The sequence below is a fragment of the Pelecanus crispus genome, chromosome 13 (genome assembly GCF_030463565.1).
Source record: "Pelecanus crispus isolate bPelCri1 chromosome 13, bPelCri1.pri, whole genome shotgun sequence".
Lineage (NCBI taxonomy): Eukaryota > Metazoa > Chordata > Aves > Pelecaniformes > Pelecanidae > Pelecanus > Pelecanus crispus.
In genome coordinates this window covers 19,910,006-19,933,316 of record NC_134655.1, presented here as the reverse complement: position 1 = coordinate 19,933,316, position 23,311 = coordinate 19,910,006, and the positions used below count along the sequence as shown (strand labels likewise).

Sequence of the window (23,311 nt, the reverse complement as noted above, 5' to 3'; positions counted from 1 at the left end):
CATTTCATACTGGTGGGACATTCCTGCACATACCACTTTGTGGTAAGCAAATTTATTCTGGCTAGAGCAAGTCTCTTGGTGACAACAACTATAAAATGTGGTTGTCATGCTGCCAGATACCACAGTGCGAGTTCCATGCAAATAGGCATGTATTCCTGGTTTTCTGTAAAAACAGGATATTTATGGGTATGGGATTTCATAGTATTGTTTTGGTAAGAATCTTAAAACCAAACGAACAAACCTTTATAAAGCTTTACTAAAAAGGGTTTAAAAATCAGATTCCAAAAGACTCTCTTCCTCACACGTGACTTTTTATCACGGGCTGATAACTTTAAATGACTAGTCATCTTTACATGAAAGAAATCTAAACGCGTATGTCTATGTATGTATGTGTATCTAAGCTACGAACTCCAACAAACCTCCAGACTGGGAAACCAGAACCAAAGAAGCAAAGGAAGGATGGATGCAGCCATAGACTTATTGCACTGGAGAAACCTCTTCTAGAAATGAGAATGACTGAACTACAGTTGAGTCTGTTCTCTCACTTTCACAAAGCCCATATATGGTAGGAAAGAGAAAAGCTTTCAGCTTTGGAAGAATCTTTGGAAACATGTAGTCAGTCTGGTTTTATCCACAGTAGCAGGGATGGGGGGGGTTACTAGTAGAGTATAAATCCGTGACCTGTAATCTTGCCCTGGCTGTGTGTGGAGGCAGCTGTGGAGGGCAGCTCCCAGGTAGCACTCCAGGGTGAGCCTTTCCACTGCATTGCCTTTGTTTCCTCTGTGCTATGTAGCAGTTAATGATTCTGGTGAAGAACTTGGCTATAACTTTTAACGTTGGGTTGACAAGGCCAAGGTGCTTGCATTTTTTTCGTCAGTGCTGCATTCGTAACAGCTTGTATTTGTTGCACCTCTCAGTGAGGCGATCTTCTCCGCACGTTTGGCACAAAGGGCAGTCTCAGAAATACAAGTTTCAAAGGCAGTACAGCGTGCTGCACCAGGGCTGTTGTGTTTGGTAGTTAACTTCTCTAGATTTACTCGCGCGGCCAATCGGCACTGGCTGATAATGAAGTGGATGATTTACGAATGCTAAGGGCATGGTTAGGATGAACCTCTTGACATCTAAAAGCAGAAGAGTGCACGTGGCAGCTCAGGAAACCATAAAAGCTTTTTACGCTAGTGAATGCTTACTGTGCATTAGGGAGCTGACCTTAGTGCCCCAGCACATTTAATTTTTTTTTTCTTTTAAATTCTCTGAAATTTTTTTTTTTTACTTCTCCATGTTAAAACTATTACAACCTACAGCTTTCTGTCGTAAAACTTGTAGTTCATTGATTTCTCTGAGAGTCAGAAACTAATTTTCCTATACTAACACACAGGACTGGAGGCCAACTAGCACAACATGCTCTAGGATATGCAGGACAACATATCTCCTGTTACTACCCTAACGGTTTCTTCCATGAGCTATTTTTATTGTTGTTGAAACACAGTTTACCACACTGTGTAACTTACTGAAATGATAACTGATGAATGATTCAACGATTCTGCAGGTTTTGCTGGTGCTGCGGTCATGCGATCTACAGCGGTTTGGACGTGGGTTGTGATGAGAACCATGAAATGCCGTGTTGTGCCCTGCCTACGCAGGAAGTCATGTCCTCAGAGCTCTGACTTTTCAGTTACCGAAATTAAGTCACTGGAGCACACGCGTAGTGACATCTTGGCGCAGCCTGCTTGTCAGCAGGAGATCTTGTGTTGTTCAGGGGGTTGTTTCACTCTGGAGGCAAGCTATGGTTTGCCAGCTTACATCAAACGTGTGCGGACAAATGCAAATCTGCAGAAACAAGAAACACTGTGTTGCTAAAACTGTAAAGTACATGAGAACTAACACGGGCAAATGTGAGTTGTTTATGAAAAAATGTGTTAGAAGTGCCATAGGGTGGAATTATCACTTATAACGATCTCACTCCCACAGCTTAGAATAGCTTAAAGGTGCTGGAAAATAAGGTTCTGCACTGCTCTCTGGAGATCGTGTCTATTTTGTCTTAATTATTACAGCTCTGAATATTGTTACTCTTTAATGCCATGTTGTGAAATCCATGATGTGCTCAGCACTCCAACCATACAGCACACAAGATTTTTGTTGTTGTTGTTGTTGCCTTAAAAACCAGCATACATTAGTTCCTCCCACTTCTTGAACTAGAATTTGGTGAGCAGTTACCATGTAATTTATTTGACCTACAAGTACACCTCTGTGTGTCTGTTTATGCTTTTCATTTTCTTCTGAGATGAACAATGCCATTTTTAATATTTCTGTAGGAGCAGTATGTTTACCTTATCTATATCCGTTTTCTTCCTGCCTCTCTGACCTACCTAATGACGTGGTGTTCTTTCCAAGATACAAAACCATCTCATGTGAAGTTGAGTTATTGACTTACTCCAGAATGCGTGAACAGCTCAGTCTTTAATTATGCTCCGGACTGTTGAGGTACAGCAGTCACTCAGTAGAGCTTCTTAATGGTATTTCCTTGCATGGCCAATTCCAGGCATTAGTTGGCTGAGATCAAGTCCTAGATCCCCATCTTCTCTGCTGCCCCACCTCCTGCCCCCGATACTTTTTTTCTGGTACACTTTGTGACAGTGAGACAAATGGAAAGAAGTGAAAGAAGTATTCCAAAACTGTAAGATGGAAAAGCATATCCTAAGAGAAGTTCTGACTGTGGTGCATGTTGGTGTGTGTGAGCGGGTGGAGAACCTCTACTGGTTTAAGTAACTCCTTTGTGTGGGGCAGCGTATTGACAGTGTTCCTGCCATCTTCCAGCTCCGGTGGACAGTGATGGAATGATGGCAGTGAGACTGGGAGCACCGACTGGTCTATTGGTTCTGCCTGAACCCAGCTGTGGTGGCAAATGCTTAATATAAAATGAATCTTTCTCCACTGCCACAGAGAAATACAAAAAAAGGAGGATGATTACAACTTTCCTCTTGCAGGCAAGAGGTAAGCCTTCAGAGAAGTTGGAGGAGTCAAAGGATTGATTTGTTGTGAAGGATAGTTAGAGGAGACAGCAAATCAATTTACTGAAGCAAGAAGTTTGTGGGAGGGTCTGCTAGGACTTGTGGCTAGGGAGGACTAAGTTAAATGATGCCCCAAAGTAAAATGATGTAGATAAAGGCAGATGTTTCTGAAATGAAAGGAAGGAATGTAGAATTAAATGCAGATCTCAAAGCAGCAAAGAACCTACTCTTGTGCTTGGGAATTTATGGCAGAGGTGAATTATAGAAGCCAATTGTTGGCAGAAAATTGCTTGAAGAAATTTTATAAACTAGAGACAGCTTCATAAGGCCTGAGAAAGAAAAAGGGGGAAAAAAAAAAAAAATGAAATCCCAAATACGTTTCTGGGAGAAATATGTTACAATTTTTTAAAGTTAATCTGGTTGAGATATAATATTAAACTTTTGTAAGGAGATGACTATTTAAGGCTTTACTTGAGTTGTGTAATTCCCTTTATAGCCATTTTAGCCTTTTATGATGAGATTCTTCCACACTAATTTTTGCTGAAACAAACTAGTTCGCCTAAAATGAATCAGTGGTGTCTTACGCTACAGTAGAATATTTCTCCAAAGAAAGAGGTAAATGTAGAAAAAACTTCTAAATAGAGAAGTAGAAAAATTATTTCCACGGTGGATTTTTTCCTATAAATCTTGTGACTTTTGTAATAGCTCATGCATTTATAGGTACAATCTGAAGGGAAGTTTAAATATGAATTCTGTATTATTGGTATTTCATCTAGTGAAGAGTGATTCTAGATTCTCTGTGTGATCAGTTGGGTAATAGGGGAGGGACATGTAATCTGAATCTTAGTGTGATTCATTGGTTTGTTAATAATAGAAGTATAATATGTCATGATACTGTGCTATCTTCTACTTACTGCTATTGGCCTTTCTAAGGTTGTTTAAAAAGAGTCTAAAAAATGATGTAACATAGTACTTTAAAAATTTCCATGAAACAGAGATGCGAGGTTATGTAAAATTCTTCACCCACAGGATTCAGGATAATGCAGGACTAGGTCTGTTGTCTTAAAGTTATTTTTATTGTACATATTTACCATAGAAAATAGTTTTGCATTTTTTATTTGATCTGCAGCTTTCCAGAAGTCTTCCTCCATCCCTGTTGATACATCTTTTGTCTAACATCAGTCGTGTGACGTGCTCATTTTGCCATGTATCAAAAGCAGCTGGTTTTGAGGGAACTCTTTTATGTCATTTTCTTTGCATGTCACTATTTTTTATTATTTTAGCTGTGATTCTTATTGGCAGTGGTTAAATTTTCTTAGTGTAATCAGTGTATGTCTACAAAGGAGAAAAAACTACTTTCATTCCCTGTTTCTAAACGTTTATCTTTTGGGGCTTTTCAGTTAATATCTTCATCAGCAGTGTCTCTTAGCACCCAGTGACTGGGCAGCAGTGACATTTTTGTTCTTCTCCTTTTCATTTTTATTCCAACTCTTTGTTTGGTAAAGAAACAGAATGGGATGATTGTTTTAGGATGTTGTCAGCGTAGGTTCCTTGGGCTGGCCGATAGAAATCTTGCCAAGCATACTTGTGCCAGGCACACTGCTGCATCAGAATTGAACATAGAAATTTTGAAAAGTTTGTGATGTCTGCTCTTTGAGTTCCACTTCACTACTATTGAGCAGCAGTGTATGTGCTCAACTGTGCAGAGGAGGAAAGGGAAGAGGAGCTGGCGTGTTTGTACAGCCAGCCTAGCTGTACTGCGCGTGATTGCCTAGAAAATTCCATTTGGTTCAGTCAACAAGTTTTACGCGGCCTTTTCTTTCTTTCCAACTGCTCCCTTTGAGATAAGTCTGGAATAGTAAAAAAAGGAAAAATATTTTTACCTTTGAACACTGAGGCTTCATACATGTATAGATAGATCATAACAGCTTTACATTCTTGTAATAATGGTGTTTTATCTTTATGTTACAGCGGGACTGACAAGAACATTTAAAGGATTGTGGGACAAAGTGTTTTCCATTTCCCTGCTTCAGAAAGAGATCATTTAAATAACTTTTCTTTGATTTCTCTTGTTGATAATGTTTCAATTCATGCATAATATTAAGCTATACTTGCATTTAAAAAATCAAATAACCTGTAAAAATAAAGAATACTGACCCAGAATCTTTTTGGTTAATTTGTGGGGCTTTTTTTGCAGTGAGCCTTGGACTAGTGTTGCCCCTATAGAAGTCATTTGGAGTGAGTTCAGGTCTTTCATTTCAGTATTACTTTGTAAGGAGTAGGAAGTGAAATAATGAAGAACATAGAGAACATAATCTGAAAAGGTGTAAGGGCCACTGTCATGTAAGTTGTGAGAGTGTTTCATATTCCTTAAGATTTTGAATTTACACCAGGAGGTTTAGTGCAATAATCCTGAGATAAGAGAATGGTTTTTTTCATGGAACACGGAAGTCATAGGTATTAGAGAAGATCATACAAGACTCGCATAGCCCTTTAGAAAATTATAGCAAACTTTCTAAGTGAAATTACTCCCAGTCTGCTGCATATGGACAGAATAATGCACTTTATAATAAATTAATGAACGTGGCTACTATGTATGATTTCACTGCCTTATATTATTTCACTGAAAGTGTGCTTAATCTAAGCCAAATAGCAATTCAGTGTAAATAGTTTAGAAATCCAGTGATGGCCATTTTTTGTGTTTTTGCCATCGCTTTTCACATGCTCCAAATGTTTATTTGCAATTCTCTTATGTTAAGTGAGATATGCAAAGCCCTCAACTTCCATCAGAATGATACTTCAATGATTTTTATCTCATTAACTATTTCTAAAAGCTCAAATTATTCCTGGAATACGTCATCTGGCAGAATTAAAACAATTCACCCTAATAAGCAAACTGTCATTTTCTTTAACGCATGTAAGAGCTCTGTGTACAAAATAGTAGCTCCTTTGATACTGTGTTCCTTAATCCATTAGGAGGTATTTTTTCCTACAAAATAAACGAGAGGATGGTTTAAAGTGATCTTTGTTTTGTAAGTTCATATCTATGACCCTATCTACCTGAAATTAAAAATTCCAGTTTTTGCACTTTTTTTCTAACAACATGCAGAGTTTTGGTGGCAAAAATGGAGTTCTAAATCTTGCAAAGCTTCCCATATTTCCTTGTAAGCTGTCTCAAATTGAAGTCTTCACTATTTCTGTTGTTCAGACTAGCTAGAATTAAACCAGACCGGGTATGTATACATGTTACCATGTTTTGGATTCAGAATTAAAAATCCTTCTCTAACACTTTTTCTGAAATTCCAAGAGTTTCATATTCATCTGCTTAGGGCCAGAGCTTGTAAGTGAGGTAGCGGATCACCTAACTCATTCCCTCAGCTTTCGTGCTCCCTGTATCTGTAACGTACTGCTGGGAAGGGAAGTCAGGTGCAGGAAAAGAATTATTTGCAGTAGTTTAGAAAAAAGCTTGACTTACACAGTGCATTGCTTAATAAGAATATCCTCTACAATGTAACAGAGTCTGTTTTATAAAAATGCATAGCGAAAATCAAATATGTTTTCATGGAGCACATCTGAAATATTTGAAATCTGGAGTGGCTCTGGAAATCAGATAGTGAGAGAGCGTATGTGTATATGCATCTGTTTTGAAAGGTGTTTTCCAAATTCTGATCTTACACATTATGAATCTATTATTTCCTATATTCTGTTGTATTTATGACAGTAGTTTTCTTCCCGATCTTATCAGAGAGGGCATTTTGTCTCTCATCTTGGCATGAGGAACAAAAATAGTCTGTTGCTTTAAAAATTATTGTATGTGTGGCTCTGCCCTTTAGTTTGCCATTTTTAAAATGAGGAAAATGATGCTTCCAGAGGAGTGATGCTAATATCAGTTCATTATTGTTTTTATGAAATGGAAGGACTGTGCTTGAAAAGTTTTCCACTGCAGGCATTATTAGCGGAAGCGGACCTGCATAAATTAATTTAAACATATATGTATGGAGGATTTGATTTCAGGCACTATGTTCTGGGTTTTATTTTTCTTTTTCCCCTGCCCTGCCCCAAGGGGGAAAAACAATCTCTCATTCAGTAATTCATGAATAACAGAAAATAAAATGGAAAACATGGAAATTGTCAGGAAATGTATTTGTGAAACAGTGTGTGTCAAGATTAAAATAAACTTTAAAATAGAAGGTGAGAATGCACTTGGACTTAGGTACAATACAGTTGGTAAAAGACAGTCAGAAACTGATTTATCTTAAGTGAAGACACCTCACGGGATTAAGTTTAGACATCCTTAACACCACGGTAACACACGCTTGTCCATGTTCTTCAGTACTTCAGAAAACTCCTCCTGCCTTGCCCGCTGTTTCAAAGACTCAGCTCTCCCCTGATCCCTTTGCGTTCTTAATTCTCACCTTGTTTATAAAACCGATGGAGAGCATGGGGTTTGTTTCTTCTCAGGTTCATTATCTTACCTTCTAAACTTCATCTAGCTGTCTTCAGTTACAACAGCAATAAAATTTTGCAGTAACCTGGGCTTCAGCACAGGCTGTGTAATCCCCGTGGATGGCTAATCCGCGCCCATCGGAGTGCTGCCGTGTCGTTGCCACACTTCGTGCTGGGTACCGCAGGAGCAGACGAGCTCTGCCTCGGCCGCATGCCTGTGCTCTCAGCAGATTGCCAGTCAGAGTAGGGACAAGATAACAGATGCACCAGAGGTAATATTTGTATCAAACAGTTAAGTTTTAAAGCCATCCCAATATCTGGGCCAAAGAATCTTGTCAGGATGTCTAGACAATAATGAGAGCAGGTCTATGTTATGATAACTTCCCTGAATCTCCTGGGTGGGCCCATTACTTGTAGCTATGTATGTTTAAAAAAAAAAAAACCAAAAACCACACCCCAGCACCCAACAAAAACAACAAAAAAACCCAAACAACACAATCCCCCCAAAAACTCAACCTCAAAATACAAACAACCAAGCAAACCCAAAACCAAAAAACCCTTCAAAACACAAAACCTCAAACCCCACCGAGAGTGCTTCTGAGCCTGCCTGATTTGCACCCCTGCCACCGCGTCCCGAGCATGCAAATCTACCATAAGTATGGAGGCAGTGAAGTGTCGGTGAAATTCTGGCATTGGCGTCCCTTGGCCCCAGTCCCTCGGGACTTCAAAAATCTCTTTCTTCAGTGCAGCCTTCCTCGGCGATGTCCCCGGCCCGCCAAGGCTTCTGATGAGTTATAGGTTCCCTCCTTCCAGAAAGGCAGTACAGCAGACAGATTTATATAGGTCAGCAAGAGAAGTAATTTCATAATGTTATTATTTATTATGTTTAGCAGAAAAAAAAAAAAGGTTAGAATTTTATAACTCTTCATGAAATAGAATTACTATTCTCTTGACAGCAAACCCTATTAGCACAGCTAAATGTATGATGTCAAGGTAGGATTTTTCTTGTAACTTTAGAAAGGATTCCTGACCTAGGGTGAAGATGGGGTTGGTGTAACATATGGGTATTAGGGGAGATGCGGTGGGACTTTGTGGACGTCTGCTGGTAGCAGTTTCCCATTGGAACAAGTAAGTAAGTATTTTTATACTGTTTTTCTTGATGGAAAGCTGACGTGCATAGTTGTCCAAGGGAAGGGAAGAAGCTGCAGAGGCAGACAGGTACCGGTTTCTTTTGGTTAACAAGAATCAATACAACTTTAAATGGATTTTACTGTAACAATATTGAGATTTCGGACTCTGTCCTGACCACCTGTAAAGTAACAAATGACAGGAGTATGTGATTACGTATGTCTATGCTTATAAAGGGTCTCATATATATCTTTCCCAAGTTGTGCTGATACAGCCCACAGACATTCTTGGCTTAAGCGGGGCGATGATCTGCCTTGCACTGCCCTGCCTTAGAGCAGATGGAGCTACTCGTACCTGTACTTACCCACGGTGATGCCTACACGCATTTCGCCGTTCCTCACTCTTTCACAAGTTACACTGTTTGCATTCAGTCTGAATTCTGTGCCAAAGGTTAGGATACACGCTGAATAATTTACTCGGAGACTTGATAAGGAAAAAAAAAGTTATTTCCAAACATACTTCTTTATCTCTTGAGGGATTATTTATGGTACAAGTGCCTGTTCTGGACATACTCTTGCCACCTGAAGAACTATCTGACTTTTTATTTTACTTCATATACTAACTACAATATGCACTAGAAAAATCAAACGTACTTTATAAGACAAATAGTCAGAGCTGGGGATAAGGAATATAAATAGGATGACATCAAGTGAAAAGAGCTGATGATCCAACAAGGCTTCTATAGATCATGTTGTGTCTAATGTCAGGAGAATTGCAGATTAGTCTTGCTGCTCTTTTTAAGTAAGCCTATTTATCAACTTTCTGGAAAAATCTAATTTAAGGTGGCATATTTTCCTTAGTTCTGCCACACTTCAAAGCTTAAAGTGTAGGGGTTTGTCAGCCATTCTCTCCTGGCTATAATCAGCGTGTGAGATTCCCGCTCAGGCCTTTCTCCACCAGCCAGGTCCGGGCTACTCCTGGCCGACTCCGATAATGTAATTTTAGTTTGCTTGATTAGTAAAGTAAAAAAAACTAGGAAGCCTTAGCTTTTAACAACTTTATCCAATTCAGACTTAATGTTGAGAGAAAAAGAGCAATTTAAATTGCAAATGTTCATTATAAGAAGCTGGATTTCTATAAAGTGTAACTTAGTCACACCATAGAGAAAGAAGATGACAAATCCTAGAAAAAAAAAAAACAACGTTTGGACAAGGATGGATCCTGGCAGAGGCTATGCTATTTTTCCTGAATAACCTACAGAAAGAGAAACTATATTTATGAAGGGATATAACAAGAAATGTGAATTTTAACAACTCCTGAGGAAAATATGCAGGAATATAAAAATTCGTAGTTTTGCTACAGTGTACTACATTTTTAACACGATGCTTTATATCCAAGTCACAAAATGGATTTGTGTATATTTATATTCATTCTTTAAAAGCTAAGTAGAGCTCAGGAAACTAAAACAAGCTGTTTGATATTATGTTCTTTTTTTTCCTCCTTTCACTTGATGTAAGAATACCTTAGCATATAATGTCACATTAGTTTTATATATGTAAATACTTTCAAGTCAGCACATGTAGTGTGAGCATATTTTATCAGCTATTACCACTAAGGTTTTTACATATGCGAACTAAAACAAAAAAAAAAAAGAAGTCCTGTGTTTACCAAAATTTAAAGTAATTTTGCTCCTTTAGGATTATCTGAATTTGTGGGACTGCCCCTGTTCTTATATCGGAAAGAATTTAACGATGCATTGATTAAGAAATTTTTATCATTTCTGAAATTTGGGAAATTTGTGTAAGTACGTTAGCAATGATGTGCAAGATAAAACAGAAGCGTAACACAGTATCTGATGGTTACTTAAATGTAGCAAAATCAGTTGAACAACAAAGTCTTTAATAGCGTATTCTCATAGATAGGCATTTTTGTAGGCATTCCAAAATGCTGATATTCTTACAGAGAGCTTTAGGATAAATCCGTATAATTCCTGTGCATGACATTTTGAAAAGACCAGAGCTGTGAATATCACACCTGATTGCTTTTAAGTCAAAAGCTTTCATGTGCAGGGAATAATGTTTCAATTAAAAAGAGAGAGAAGGGGGAGGTCGTTTGACGTTACTACATTGCATTCAAAAATCATGTACAGAAAAAGAAAATTAGAGCAAATTCAATAGGCTGCTGACTCAAAGCTGAACAGACTTAAATGTTTGTATTGCCTGTTCAAAAGATTGCTAGGCCCCAATTTTAGTGTCAAATTACTGTATCAAGTCTCAGAACTTGGTGGGGTCTGTCTCTTGTTTTTTGAACTTTTGCTATTGCTAGTTACCAAGCGCTTGGTTTTATTCTCCATTGTTCTCACTTCAACTTTGTCATCATTTAGCGTCTGAAATCTATAAATCCCATCTACTATAATTTCAGCTGTGAAGATGCTGTGTAAGATTACAAATACTGACACAGGTGGAAAGAATTTCAACACCTTAGTATACTGACTTTGCTTTGTGCTTTCCCATGTGAACTGTATTTGATTTACAATTAAAAGTATATATATGCACTTGTACGATTAGTGAGCATTTTAATTTTTAATACTATGTATAGTGTCTGACCTGTCACTGGGGATTCAGAGGAGATCCTTTCCCCTTGCATAAAACCAATAGGATGCATTTACCCTAAAATTGCCCTTGAAATAGATACTTTTTCTAGTAATATTTGGAATTGTTTCTCCCAAATGCCATCTCCTTTCCTGTGAGATGCTTGCTCGTTGAATCCTGAAACAGGGATTTGGGGTTTGCTTATGGTTGGGTTTCTTTACAGAACCATTAAGAAAAAGAATTTGACACGTGAAGATTCACCATGTATGTATGTATTTGCTAGCTGTATAAAAAGCATTGTTCTTCTGTGGATGACCTCCTTGCACAGAATGATAGTTTTATCCTTCTCTGCATCATTATGTTTGCTGTACAAAAATCCTGCTGTGCTACATCATAATAACATGTAATCTTCTTGCTCAGTTTAGCTGAGATTTAAGGAGCCGCTGTTCATGGAAGCAGTTTTCTAAAGTCTGATCTATAATTTACCAGAATCAACCAGGCAAAAGAGCAAGAGGCTTTATAAGAGGGATACAGCCCTTAAAACTCTTAAATGAAGATTAGTTTAAAGTTTTACAATCCGGTACAGAACCATCTGGCAAATCTCATGGCGGGCTTTGTTAAACCTCTGAGCTTTCCTAGCACGCTGTAGTCACTCAACCCCCACCCCACACCCTGCCTTTATCTTCCACTCCTCTGTCTCCTGCCAGGCATCCACTCTACTCATAGATACGTTGGAACAAAAGGAGGAAATAAGTAAGCGAAAGGCTGATTTTTCTACAGGAATAGGATAACAGCTGTAAATGATGGAGGCTGTGGGTGTGCTGCACCTCTGGAAATCATGCCCTTATAATTGCTGGCTGGCTGGATATGCAGTAGGTGATTTATTGCATCTTTGAAGAGGTAATTGCGAGATAAAAGCTGCCTGTTGGCAGAGCCATTAGAGACTTGCTGGGTTAAATTGTGGCTTTTTAGGCCAAGGAATCACTGGGAGGACGTATAGCAACATCACAAGGCGTTTTGATACTTTCAGAAACGGAGCCGCAGTTGTTACAGCCAAAGCGGCGTAGAAGTTGTGCCAGCGGTGATTCCGGGTTGCTGTTTGGTGTGGAAAGCCGGTTGTTCCGGTCGTTCCTAAATTACATTTCAGGGCTCTAGACTGTGGGTTTTGGCCGGTACCTCCACAAAGGGGTGTTTAACTGGGAGTTCCAAATTGTATTTTTGTTCCTTGGCAAAAGGCAGACCTAATGTGTTTTTCGAACACAAAGCAAAAGCCCTCCCGTATGAATCGTTACTAACATCTCGATTTCAGCTGTCCTATGGCTTTCCCATACACTTATGTGTCACACAGATTTACTTCCATATTTATATAAAGCTTGGAAATGTGGAACAAAATAATTCGTTCTAGCAATCTGTTACATAAAATTATACTTTCTTCACGTAAATTAACCCTTTTGTTCACCTTTCTCACGAAGGATCTTAGGAGGCTGAAGGAGAAGACTGCAGGAATCCAATTACCTGAAAGCAACTTACAGGCAAGAAGGAGGCGTTGTTAATGGAGATAATCTCCTTCTCGGGCTTACAGCGTTTCTCTGTCTCAGTGCAATAATAAAGATGTTCTGCCTGGACAGTGAAAGCAGTATACATGATTTCCTGATTATAATGTGGGACAGAAAAATAATAACGTCTGCAGTTCCTGTCTAAAAATGTAGCTTTTGGCCGTATGCTTTAAACAGGACTAGTAAAGACAAAAGCTGCCCCAAATACACGTGTGCAATCCCAGCCATACTTTGATAATGTAATGTAGCTAATATACTACTCACAAAATGTCTTCTGCTGTTTGTTTCCTAAATCTTACTTCAAGCCATTTCAGCTTGAAAGATAATTTCATAAAGCACTTTTTTTTTTTTTTTTCCTTTTTCTTTCCTGTAGAGTGCAGGAGTGGAACACTTTGAGTCAGACAATCTTAATGCTGCCGTGGCAATTTTGTAAAGCACCAGAGAAAAATGCATCGTATTATCTTTGAATTTCAGTCTGCTTTTGCCTCTCATAGCAATCAATAACCATTAGAATTATTGGTGGTAGTATCCATCTAGATAATTTTAGGGCTTTTCCAGAAATCAAAATACATGAACCAAAATTGTCATGTTGTAACTTTTTCTTTTCTTTTTAACTCTAATAAATCCAGATTTGCTTTGAAGAGAAGAAGAAAAAACCTGTCAATAAGGAAGCAGGATGAAAAGCAGATGACACCTAGCTGAAGACATCCAGCAGTTAGTATTAGAATAAAAAGTTTGAGGGCCAGAACAAATTTCCTTTGCAGCCTGGAAAAGTGATAGTCATTGGAAAATTAGTCATATTCATGGGTCAAGTTACTAGAAATTTTTATGATTATTTTAAAACCCTGGCTCACGAAGCTGAGGCCAGCCAACTGAACATAATTTAACTTTCTTCCAGCAAAAAGGGAAGGACTTTCCCACAGTTTTAGAGTATGCATTTTGCATTAGAGGCGGCTGCCTGGCAGCCCAGGAGTCCTGGCTGCAGGAAGCTAAGGGCTACGGCAGGCTCTGCGGCTGGGAGTGCAGCTCGAGCTGGCTTCGGCAGAGGCAGAGAGCGGGCAGCTGCCCGCCTCTGCCTGCGGAGCAGGGCACCGTCTGCGTGTGCGGCTGGACGCGGCACCTTCCCCTGGTTGCCGCTTCTAGTGCGATGCGCTGCGGAGAGGGAGAGGCGAAAGGGCGAGCTCGGCGGGTGGCTGTCGGCCAGGATCGCAGGGAATGGGCATCCGTCTTCCTCAGTCACCTGCATCCCACCTTCCTGGCCTAGCCGGGGGGCTGGCAGGGCAGCGCTGGAGTAGGGCAGAGAGAGCGGGCTTGAGCCTGACGGAGAAGCTAGGTTGAGCGAATGAGCAGTGTCTTGTCATGGATCAGCCTACGCTGGACAGACACGGGGAGCCGAGCAGCGCAGGGGGAGGACGCCATCGGAAGAGCCATCTCCTTCTGTGCATGTACGGTTGTGTAAGATCAGTTTGGATTATCTCAGGTGCGCAAGAGATTCCCCCCTCGTATTTCAGAGTGGGGCCCACCACTGTGGCATCTTAAAGAGAAGAATGAAGTCTGACTTAAAATGATGACTTTCATAACCTTTAAAACCTGTTTAACAATTTATTTTCTCTGGTAGATCTTGGAAGCCTGGATATTACCTGTCAAGCCGTCTTAAGTAATTATATGTTTGTTAACTTACTGTTCCTAATAAACAACAGGAAATATTCATGATGAATTTCATTTTTCCCTAAAAAAAGATTTAATAACTACTTTGATTAAATATTAAAGCTTTCTTTTGCTGTTACAACTAGACAGACAATTCCAAATATTTTGTGCACAATCTTTTTACTACCTGGCCATTATGCTGGCCTCTATTGATTGCTAACATAATTAATCAGGGTAATTTTGAGGTGGTCAGGTGGAACACTGATGTGACTGGCTGTATGATGACTCGGCAAACTAAAACTTCTTTCATACTGTATCACTGAAAATACCTGAAAATTGGGCTTTCTGTGGCTAGACAGGATTGTCTGGCCTTGGGGAACGGTTGACGGTGTTGTGTTTCCCGCTGGGTAAAAGGGATTATTGAGATAAAGGGAACTTTTACAGCCAGCAAGACCTTACATGGTTTCCTGTCTTTTTTTGCCTTCCCCAGTGCCTGTACCAGGGCAGCAATACAGGGTGTCAGGTAATGATTTAGAGCAAAATGAGTCTCCCTCAACTCCGGCAGAGGGGGAAGATCTCAGAAGGTGTTGGATGAATGGTAGGAACTGAACCAGTTGTCCGGATATGCCCCGTGTTTGTGGAGCGGTAGTTGGCTGTAACGGAAGTGACAGGTGGTTCATCAAACATGAAAAGAACCCAATTTATTCCAGAAGTCAAGCCTGCCTGCTAGAGAAATTGTAATCGGTGCATGTACAAGAGCTAAGGGAGCTTTAATGGCACTGCTGAAACCATAATGTAATATCCAGGTTGAAATCATTCCATCTTTATCTCATTATAAGTACAATTTTCTTCTATGTGTGAAACTTAAATGTCAAATTGAGGAAGTGGAGGGAACATAAACAAAAGACTGTGGGCATATTCTGTTGTTTCTTTAGAGGAATTGTAGAAGCTGCAGAAGGCTGTGGGAAGATGCTCCAAGCAAAATGGGGAGATAAAGGCTTCCAAAAACTTCCCACTTTTAGTAAGAGCTTCTTTACCTGTGCTGGAAGGAAGAAGCTCCCAGGAGGAATCTCTGTCACTACCACATTCTTCTTCTTTAAAAAAGAGAAAAGAGAACCTGCGAGTAAGTGCTGCTTATGTGATCCATTAAGAACGTGCGCATATCTCGGAGAGCGGGAGGTAGGGAGCTTGTATACTGGGAGCACAATTGCCATAGTAGCAGGTAGTTCAGAACAGGTATTTGGACAATTTGAGTTTTGCAGCATGCTGAGTTGGAAGCTGCAGCAGATGTGCTGTTAGTTAGCGGTCCAAGTGCTGGTTCGTTGTAAGCTATCTCGCGTGTTGTCACAGCTCACGTATAAGATGTTTTTCTGCACTGCAAAGGGGCAGTGCAAATACACTTCCAGGTTCTCCGTGGCAAACCAGGTCTGTGCTGTGTGTGCGGGCCTTTCGTTTCTAGAGCTTGATCCCTTCGGTTCTGAAACGGCGTTATGAAAATGGAATGAGAGCTAGAAAGATGATGTGTACTGTGTGTGGAAAGCCTGTAGGGGCTGAAAGCTGTTACTGCTTGGTTTTTTTCTTCTTCCATGTGCTCCAGGATGCAGGCTACCGACTGACTAGTAGTTGCCCCAGAATCTGCTCTGTTTTAACTCTTGCTGTGTTTTGTCACTGCTTTCCAATGGTTGTCTTTGGAGAGATGAAAGGGTCTCTTTGTTGTCCCAAAAGACTGAAAGGACTTGCCCCCACAACACCCGTAGCATGCGTGCTAACTTGTGTAGCAAGTGGGGCCAATTTAAATACAGCTAACCAACGGCAGATGGGATGGTAATTACTGACAAATGAGCATAAATTTAGGTGGGTCTTTACTAATCTTGTAATGGGATAAATATGTTGTGGTTCCCGTGTGTGGTGTGCTAGCTTTGTGGAATTACCACCTAGCACCCATCTCTGCGCAGAAATGGATTGAACAAAGTACCTCTGCTCTGTGTGCGTATTGCACATTGCACTGGGTCCCACTTTTGGGAAAACGTCTTTGGGTGCTGGGTAGTGGAAACAGTAGGAAGTAAATGAAGAATACAAGGTACTAGTCTATAAAATTCAGCATTAAGAGGTGTTTGAGTCTTACTCAAATGTTTTGAGTATTGTCTCACCTAAATGTACTTTTGCTTCCCTTTTCTTCATGTACTCATGCACTTGCTTTTTCCTTTTTCTCTCTGCTCTAAAATATAACTGACTGGACAAATGTTCTATAAAAAAACTGATGTGAAATTCCAAAGAAAACTATTTCTCAAGGAATAGTGGGGTGTTTTAATGCGAGTTCCTGGCAGGTTATCCCATATGGAATTATTATGGTATCTTGGCACTACAATTGATATGTTTAATAATTTTCATTATGTGTTTGGGTCCCTTTGATGCTTGATTATTACATTTAAAGAAAGATTATAAGGTAGAATACATTTGCTTTTGAACATATGAAAAACACAACCTTCCCTTTCCAGATGCATTCATTTTAACTCTGTTTAGCATTCACTAAATCTGTGGTTATTTCTTTTTTCTTTTGAAATGCACTTATTGTTCTATTTCAAGAATGAATCATGTTCCGTTGCTACCCCAAAATATAACGTAACAAAAATGGTAAAAATGATTGCCTGTAATCTATTATTACAGGCAATCCAACCTGCCAAAACAAAATTGCCATTTAATAAGGTGGTTTTTTGAAATGAGCTCTATGAATGCTCCATGCTAACTGAAGTTGCCCACAAATTCTGTATTTTTTATAAAAAAAGTTTCCTTTTAAGTGACCCTATTCTACTATATATGACAGAAAATCCAATGGCATATCTCTCCCTCTCTTTGTCAATCCTTGCAGTCTCCATGGGCGTTTAGATCCCACTGATGGGAGACCTGGATAAGATGCTATTTATATCACATATTGTCAAAGGCCTTATCCAAAGGGTAGTACATTAGAGATGTTGTATTTCAGGAGGAGGAAAATCCCAGCACTACTTAAATAGTGTATTTCTGCAGAGGACCTTTTTTGTGAATGTCATTGTTTCCATTTTATGACAGAAAGAATTTAGAGAGAAAGAAAATATGAGAGACTTGTCTGTATTTTTGCGGCAATGTGTAAAGTTCCTTCCCTGGGAAATTCATATGGAGAAGATTAAAAGCAGCCAATATCCTATTCAATGCTCAGTCCCAGTGTTCAAAAATCTTACGTATTTATTATCGAAGCAGAGCCATTACAGATATTAACAAGTATTTGCAGGATGTTTGGTAATATTAAAAAAAAAAGGAAGTGTGAAGGGTCAGCAAGTCTAATTCTATGAAGACTGCTTTAATCTATTTGACTATACTGGCTTTTGATTTGGGATGGTTGACCTTGAAATATTCCAAGGTAGTGAAAAGTCGAAGAGACAAGAAGCCGTTAACTGCTCACTCTTCTGGCTTCAGCTCGAAAGAGCATTAAGGAAAGGAAAGGGCTGTCATCTGAAAATGTGGCTCCCCTGCCCAAATAATGTAGACCGTAAAAAAAGTTTTCCATAATATTTCTCTTAATTCACCTTTTTACGTTAGTTCCACTGCAGTCTATGTCTGCCTTTCAGGGTGCCCGTTGAACGTAGCACAGCCTGGAGAGGAAACGGCAGAGAAACCGGAGTTGAGTTCTCTCTGAAATTCTGCCGCTGAACTTTACTCTGTTGACAAATCATTTCACGTTTTTGTCGGAGGTTTTCATCTGTACACACAGATGAAGGTGTGTACCCCCACACCTTGAAAGTTAAAGCAACTCTATCAAAAATAAGTTACTTAGCTGCAAAAATATCAGACCTGCAGTCTACTGCAAATGTATGCAGTTGTGATACATTACCATTATTTTTTATGAATTTTGTACCTGACTGTTTTATTCCCTCAAGGGAAATGAATGCTGAATGCTGACAGAGTGGTTGAGCATATAACTGATGCGTACTTTTCTCTCCTAAAAGCACACAAAAGAAATGGGAAGGCCACAAACTCCTTTGAAAGAAACAGCCTTGGAGCCTTGGACTCAGCCACAGGTAGGCTGGAACAACTTTTCTGATAATGTTTTTTTCTGTAACAGTGGTTTCTGTACATCTTAATAGAATCAATCTGGGGCTTTACAGAAATGCTGCAGCAGGCAGCAGTGTGGCTCTTAGCATCGTATGTCACAATGATTTGTTTCGGTGTTTGGCTGCCCAGACTATTGGTAGTGTCCTTTTAGTTAAAAGTCTCAGCTGTTTTCTAAGGCAGGAATGCCAGGATTATCTTGCCTTCAGTTTGTGGTCCTTACATGCTTAAAAAACGTCGCAGAACTTCACAAAACAACACTACTTTCTGAATGGTGTGTCAAGGAAGTGCGAGCATCTCCTGGTGTAGAGATGAAGTTTGTGGAAGTTCGTTGTTTTGAAGGTTTGAAAGAGCAACCTTTTGTGTCACAAGGATTTAACCAAAAATGAAGCAATACTTAATCATGCAAAAAGAGGTAAAGAAATGGGGATATTAATATGCAGCCTTCCTGAGCACAAAGTGCTTTTGGATGTTTTGACCTTGCAGTTTGTGTACTTGAGCAAATCAGTTATAAATTTCTTACATGCAGCAGTTCAGAGCCATTTTTGCTATTTATTCCCTGTGTGTGTCAGTGTACTGTACTGCACATTGAAATATGTGGCTTCAGAGGGGATGGGAGGCTTCAGGAGAGAGCCAGTTCATAGTGTAGATGAAACTGGATGCTGCTGTTCCAAGGATAAGGATTGGGACTGTATGAGAAAAGGTGCTGGAGTGAGGTGGAGGTGAAGTAGGGTGCCAGGAAGACCAACCTGGAGAATCAGGCTGCTTCTGCAGATTCCCAGGGGAAGATAGCTGCTGCTTTTATGGATGTGGGGGCATTTTTCCTTCAGCAGCTTCCACATTTGTAATTCACATGGTGCCGTGCCTCTTCCTGACAGAAGCACCTACCTCTGCTTTGCAGGGTTCACCTGTTGCCAAAGGCAGCAGTGAATCTGTAGCTGTAATGCCAGAGGGGAGAGTTTGCTGGCAAAGGTGGAGAGAACCAGGCAGAGGTAGCAACCCCTGATCCGTAATTACAGTGTGACTGTAGCCTAAGTAGGCTCTGCCTCGTATTTTCAGGCTGTAAGCACTCTGCCCAAACAAATATTATCCTATTTGGTCTCTAGTTTTTACAAACTGTTATCTATGAAATGCTAGAACTTAAGCTAGTTCTAGAGGCATGTTTAGTCCAAAAGCATGTGGCAAACATAGCAGAGGAATTTAGAAGTAGAAATGAAAAAAAAAAAAAACCCCACATCTCTTACTACTAACTTTGTTCATGCTTGAGTGCATTTTTTCTTTAAATTGGTTGCAATGCTAACTTCGCAGGCTTTCATGGTACAATCTATACAGCTGATTAAAATATAGTAGCTCTTAAATGGTAAATTCTTCACTGTAGTCACAGATATGTGGTATTTATGTTTGCGCACCTCTACATAGAGAATGAGGATCGTTATCTGTAAATGTGCAAGGAATTGTAGGGAAATCCCTCAACTGTTACTCTCCAAAACACAGGATCGTCCTTCCTGCCTAAGTAAGAGGCTCCCAGGTGCAGCGTGTGCCCTGACTGTTTCCAGCTACTGCATGGCCAAACCTCCAAGCTCCCCTATCCAGGCAGCTGCTAATCACAAGAGTTAAGCGTGCGTTGATCTGTGTCTGCAATCAATCGTGTTTATGCGCAGGACCACAGGAGCTTGCTATGGGCCATAGTTACTAATACAGTAACTCTTTATGTGCAGGAGCAGAACTGTTGAGGAAAGCGTTTTGTTCCAGCGGTTACTGCTAAGCAGCTGATGAACCATTAAGGGAGGGCTAACGGGCTCCTCCTGTTCCCTTGCCTACAGCGCGTGTTGCAGAGCAGGCAGGTAGAGAGCTTGGACTTAGGGTTGGGCCTTGGTTTGTTGGCACAGAAGAGGGAATTTGGGTTTCTGAGTTGTGAGAGGAGTCGTCGAGAAGCAGCTTGACGCCGTGATCATCAGCTGGGGAGCCCTGCTGCCTGCATGTGGGTGTCGGAGGTGAGCTTTTGCAAGAGGTGGTTTGCGTGACTGCCGCCAGCAGCGTTGTCCAAGAAATATCTGTTGGACTGTCCCAGTGCTGACGAGAGTCAGTGTTCTTCCCGAGTATACAGATCATCACCGTGTTATCCGATCGCTTCTGAAAGCTGCATTTGCCACTGCTTTATTTAGTAACTACACGGATTAAAATGTGTGAAATGTTTTTGTCATTTCTATTCATTTTTGGAAGAAAAACCCCTGACTTCAAAAAAAAAAAAAAAATACATACAAAGAAGCTAACACCAATATGCTTTTTTTATTTCATGGAGAGAAGAAATGTAATCAACAAAATCAAAACCTGCTGGAACCATTGTTGTAGCAGAAAATTAAATTAGCTGTTAATTCTTTCATGGATGTAATTCTGGCCCCTGCAAATCCCTCCTTAGATATTTTGTATAAAGTGAGTAAAAATTCATGGCATAGATAAAAGCTTTGTCTATTTTATGAGCAACAGGCAAATGATCCAAATGGTGCTCATAAAGCAAACGGTTCCCAACTCTGGAAGGAGGAGGAATGTATTTAAAAGCCGCTAGAATGAAGCATGAGTAAAACCAACTCCTATTTACAAGAAGCTTATTTACGTGAAAGTTTTTTGAGTCCATCCCCCCGCGAAGGGAGAGACTCACTATTTTTGTATGCTTAATAATAACACTAAAAAATCATTACGCTTTCTGGGGCTACTTACTGCCGTTCAATGTTGAGAGCTGCTGTGGGATGCGCTTTATCAACAGAGAGAGTGAAGGAAATAGCTGAGAGCACAGTCTCCGTGTGCAGGGCCAAGCAGTCAGTGAAGCAGAAAGGACCACATCTGGCCCCTGGTATCACGAGGTGAGGAGCTGGTACCTATTAGCGGCCGGGCAATTTCACACAGAGGTTATAGTCTGGGGAAGCAAGGAGCCGTGCCTGTTGTGGCATGTGGAAGGCTTTATGGCGCCTGCTCTGTCATGGCTCTCATTTCCCTTATTAGCTCAAGGTTTCATCTTAGAAGCAGCCAGGTAGCTGAAAATTTTGAAACTGAACTGTTCAATTACACAAAAAATACAGAAGGGTAGTGCTTTGTCAGGCTCATTTCTTATTCTGTGGTGGATTTTTCTGTTCCCGGTTTTGGGGTTTTGTTTTTTGCTTTTCTTGGCTGTGATTTAATAAGTTCCTAGAGCAATATGACATTGCCAACGTGGGAATTATTTTTTTCATGGCAATGCCTTTTAGCTTGCAGTTTTCTGTATCTTTTTCTGTGAACTCAGTGAATGGAAACTGATGTTACTGCCTGGAAAATAAAGTGTGAGAGACTCATTCTGATAAATTCGGGACAAGACCTTTGCAGATAAGGAACATGTGTGGTAGTAATTGCCCAAATAGACTTGTCATTGGTTTACAAGCTTTATTTAAATGCGAAATACCATGTATTCCTGTGGTTATGTTTTTTTGCTGCTCTGCCTGATTAAACATTTAGCTGATAAACCCTGTCAAGGCTGTTCAGAGCTACTGCAGTTAAGATTACGTATTCATAGCCTCTATTTTTATGGTCAGTTAGAAACAGCATATTTTAAAATCAAACTAATATGTGATTGTTTAAATTTTTGAAGTTGCTGACGCTATTTTAAAATCTGAATTTTCTGTGGTCACGGCATGAAATAATATTGATCGTGATGATTCTGATTCAGAAACAAATTGGTTTATTCTTCCAAATTACTAGGAGGATAAATCCGGAAAGACAGAATAAGGATTTACCAAAATAAGGAAAAAGAACAACGATTAAGGTTATATAGCGTAAAACTGCAGTAGTGGCAAATAGCGAGGTCAACCAGCATGGCAGATAGAGCAAAACTCCCACTCTTTAGTTGCAGAGTGTTTCTGACTTAAAACTTTTCTTGGTTTTTGTGACTCTTACATCGCTGTCTATTCTATATCTGTGCGAAATACTGCATATAAGCGATTCCTAGGGGTGTTCGACAGGATAAAATGTGAGAAGGTGGTGTTATTAGTGCTGTAGCTTTTTATTTGTTTATTAATTGTAATAGCTCCAGGTGCTCTTAGTCACTTAAGATAATGGCTAAAAAGCCAGGGTACAGTTGTATTAATTTTCCTGGCCCAAATGTAGCATAATTACTTTAATGAACACATTAATTTATCCCCTTTCCTCATGCTCTTCCTCCTTCACAGTCCACGTTGTCACTGGAAACCCAGAGAGCGATGACCCTGAAGGTTTATAGCTCTCCTCAAAGTTCTCTGTGAGGGTTAAATATCCAAGGACAGAGATTTGTCAGGCTCAGGTAGTGCGCGTTCGTGTGTGTCTTACAAATAAGCAACATCTAGCACCAACATGGCTTTATGACCACCTGGTGTAACGGTGGTGCATTGCCACAGCAGTGAGCATGACAAGCAGGAGCAGTAAGATACAGGCCAAGTGCGACCATTTGTCTCTCCAAAGCAGAAGAGGATAATAATTTGTTTCCTCTTTTGCATCTATAGTTCTGTTTCCTCTTTGTTTGTGTGCAGAGCACAGTCCTCTTTTTTTATTTTTTATTTTTTTTTTAAGCAGAATTACTTCTTGTGGAAAGGCAAAAACACAGACTGAAATCTAATTACAAATGATAGAGTGCAGTATTTTTCTGCTCAATTTTAAAGAATCACTTTATAATCTTGGAACACTGGATAACAACATCACTAATCCAATATTTTAACAGTAAATACGTTTGATGATGGGAATTGCTACACTAATCTTATATCCCTCCACAGTATAGTTAAGAAATCCACAGGGGGTTTTACTAATCAGTTTTTGTAAAGTAAATCAAGTCATGTAATTCTCGTTC

The 23,311-nt window shown here is 39.9% G+C and overlaps 1 protein-coding gene across 1 annotated transcript in view; it reads left to right on the top strand.

Annotated features, from left to right (window-relative positions):
* The window catches only part of PCDH11X (protocadherin 11 X-linked), a 319,378-nt gene that overhangs the window by 175,095 nt on the left and 120,972 nt on the right, over window positions 1-23,311 (top strand). The window contains exon 3 of the mRNA XM_075720674.1: window positions 18,363-18,434. Within this exon, the coding sequence (XP_075576789.1) occupies window positions 18,363-18,434 (72 nt within the window). The remainder of the gene's footprint in view (window positions 1-18,362; window positions 18,435-23,311) is intronic.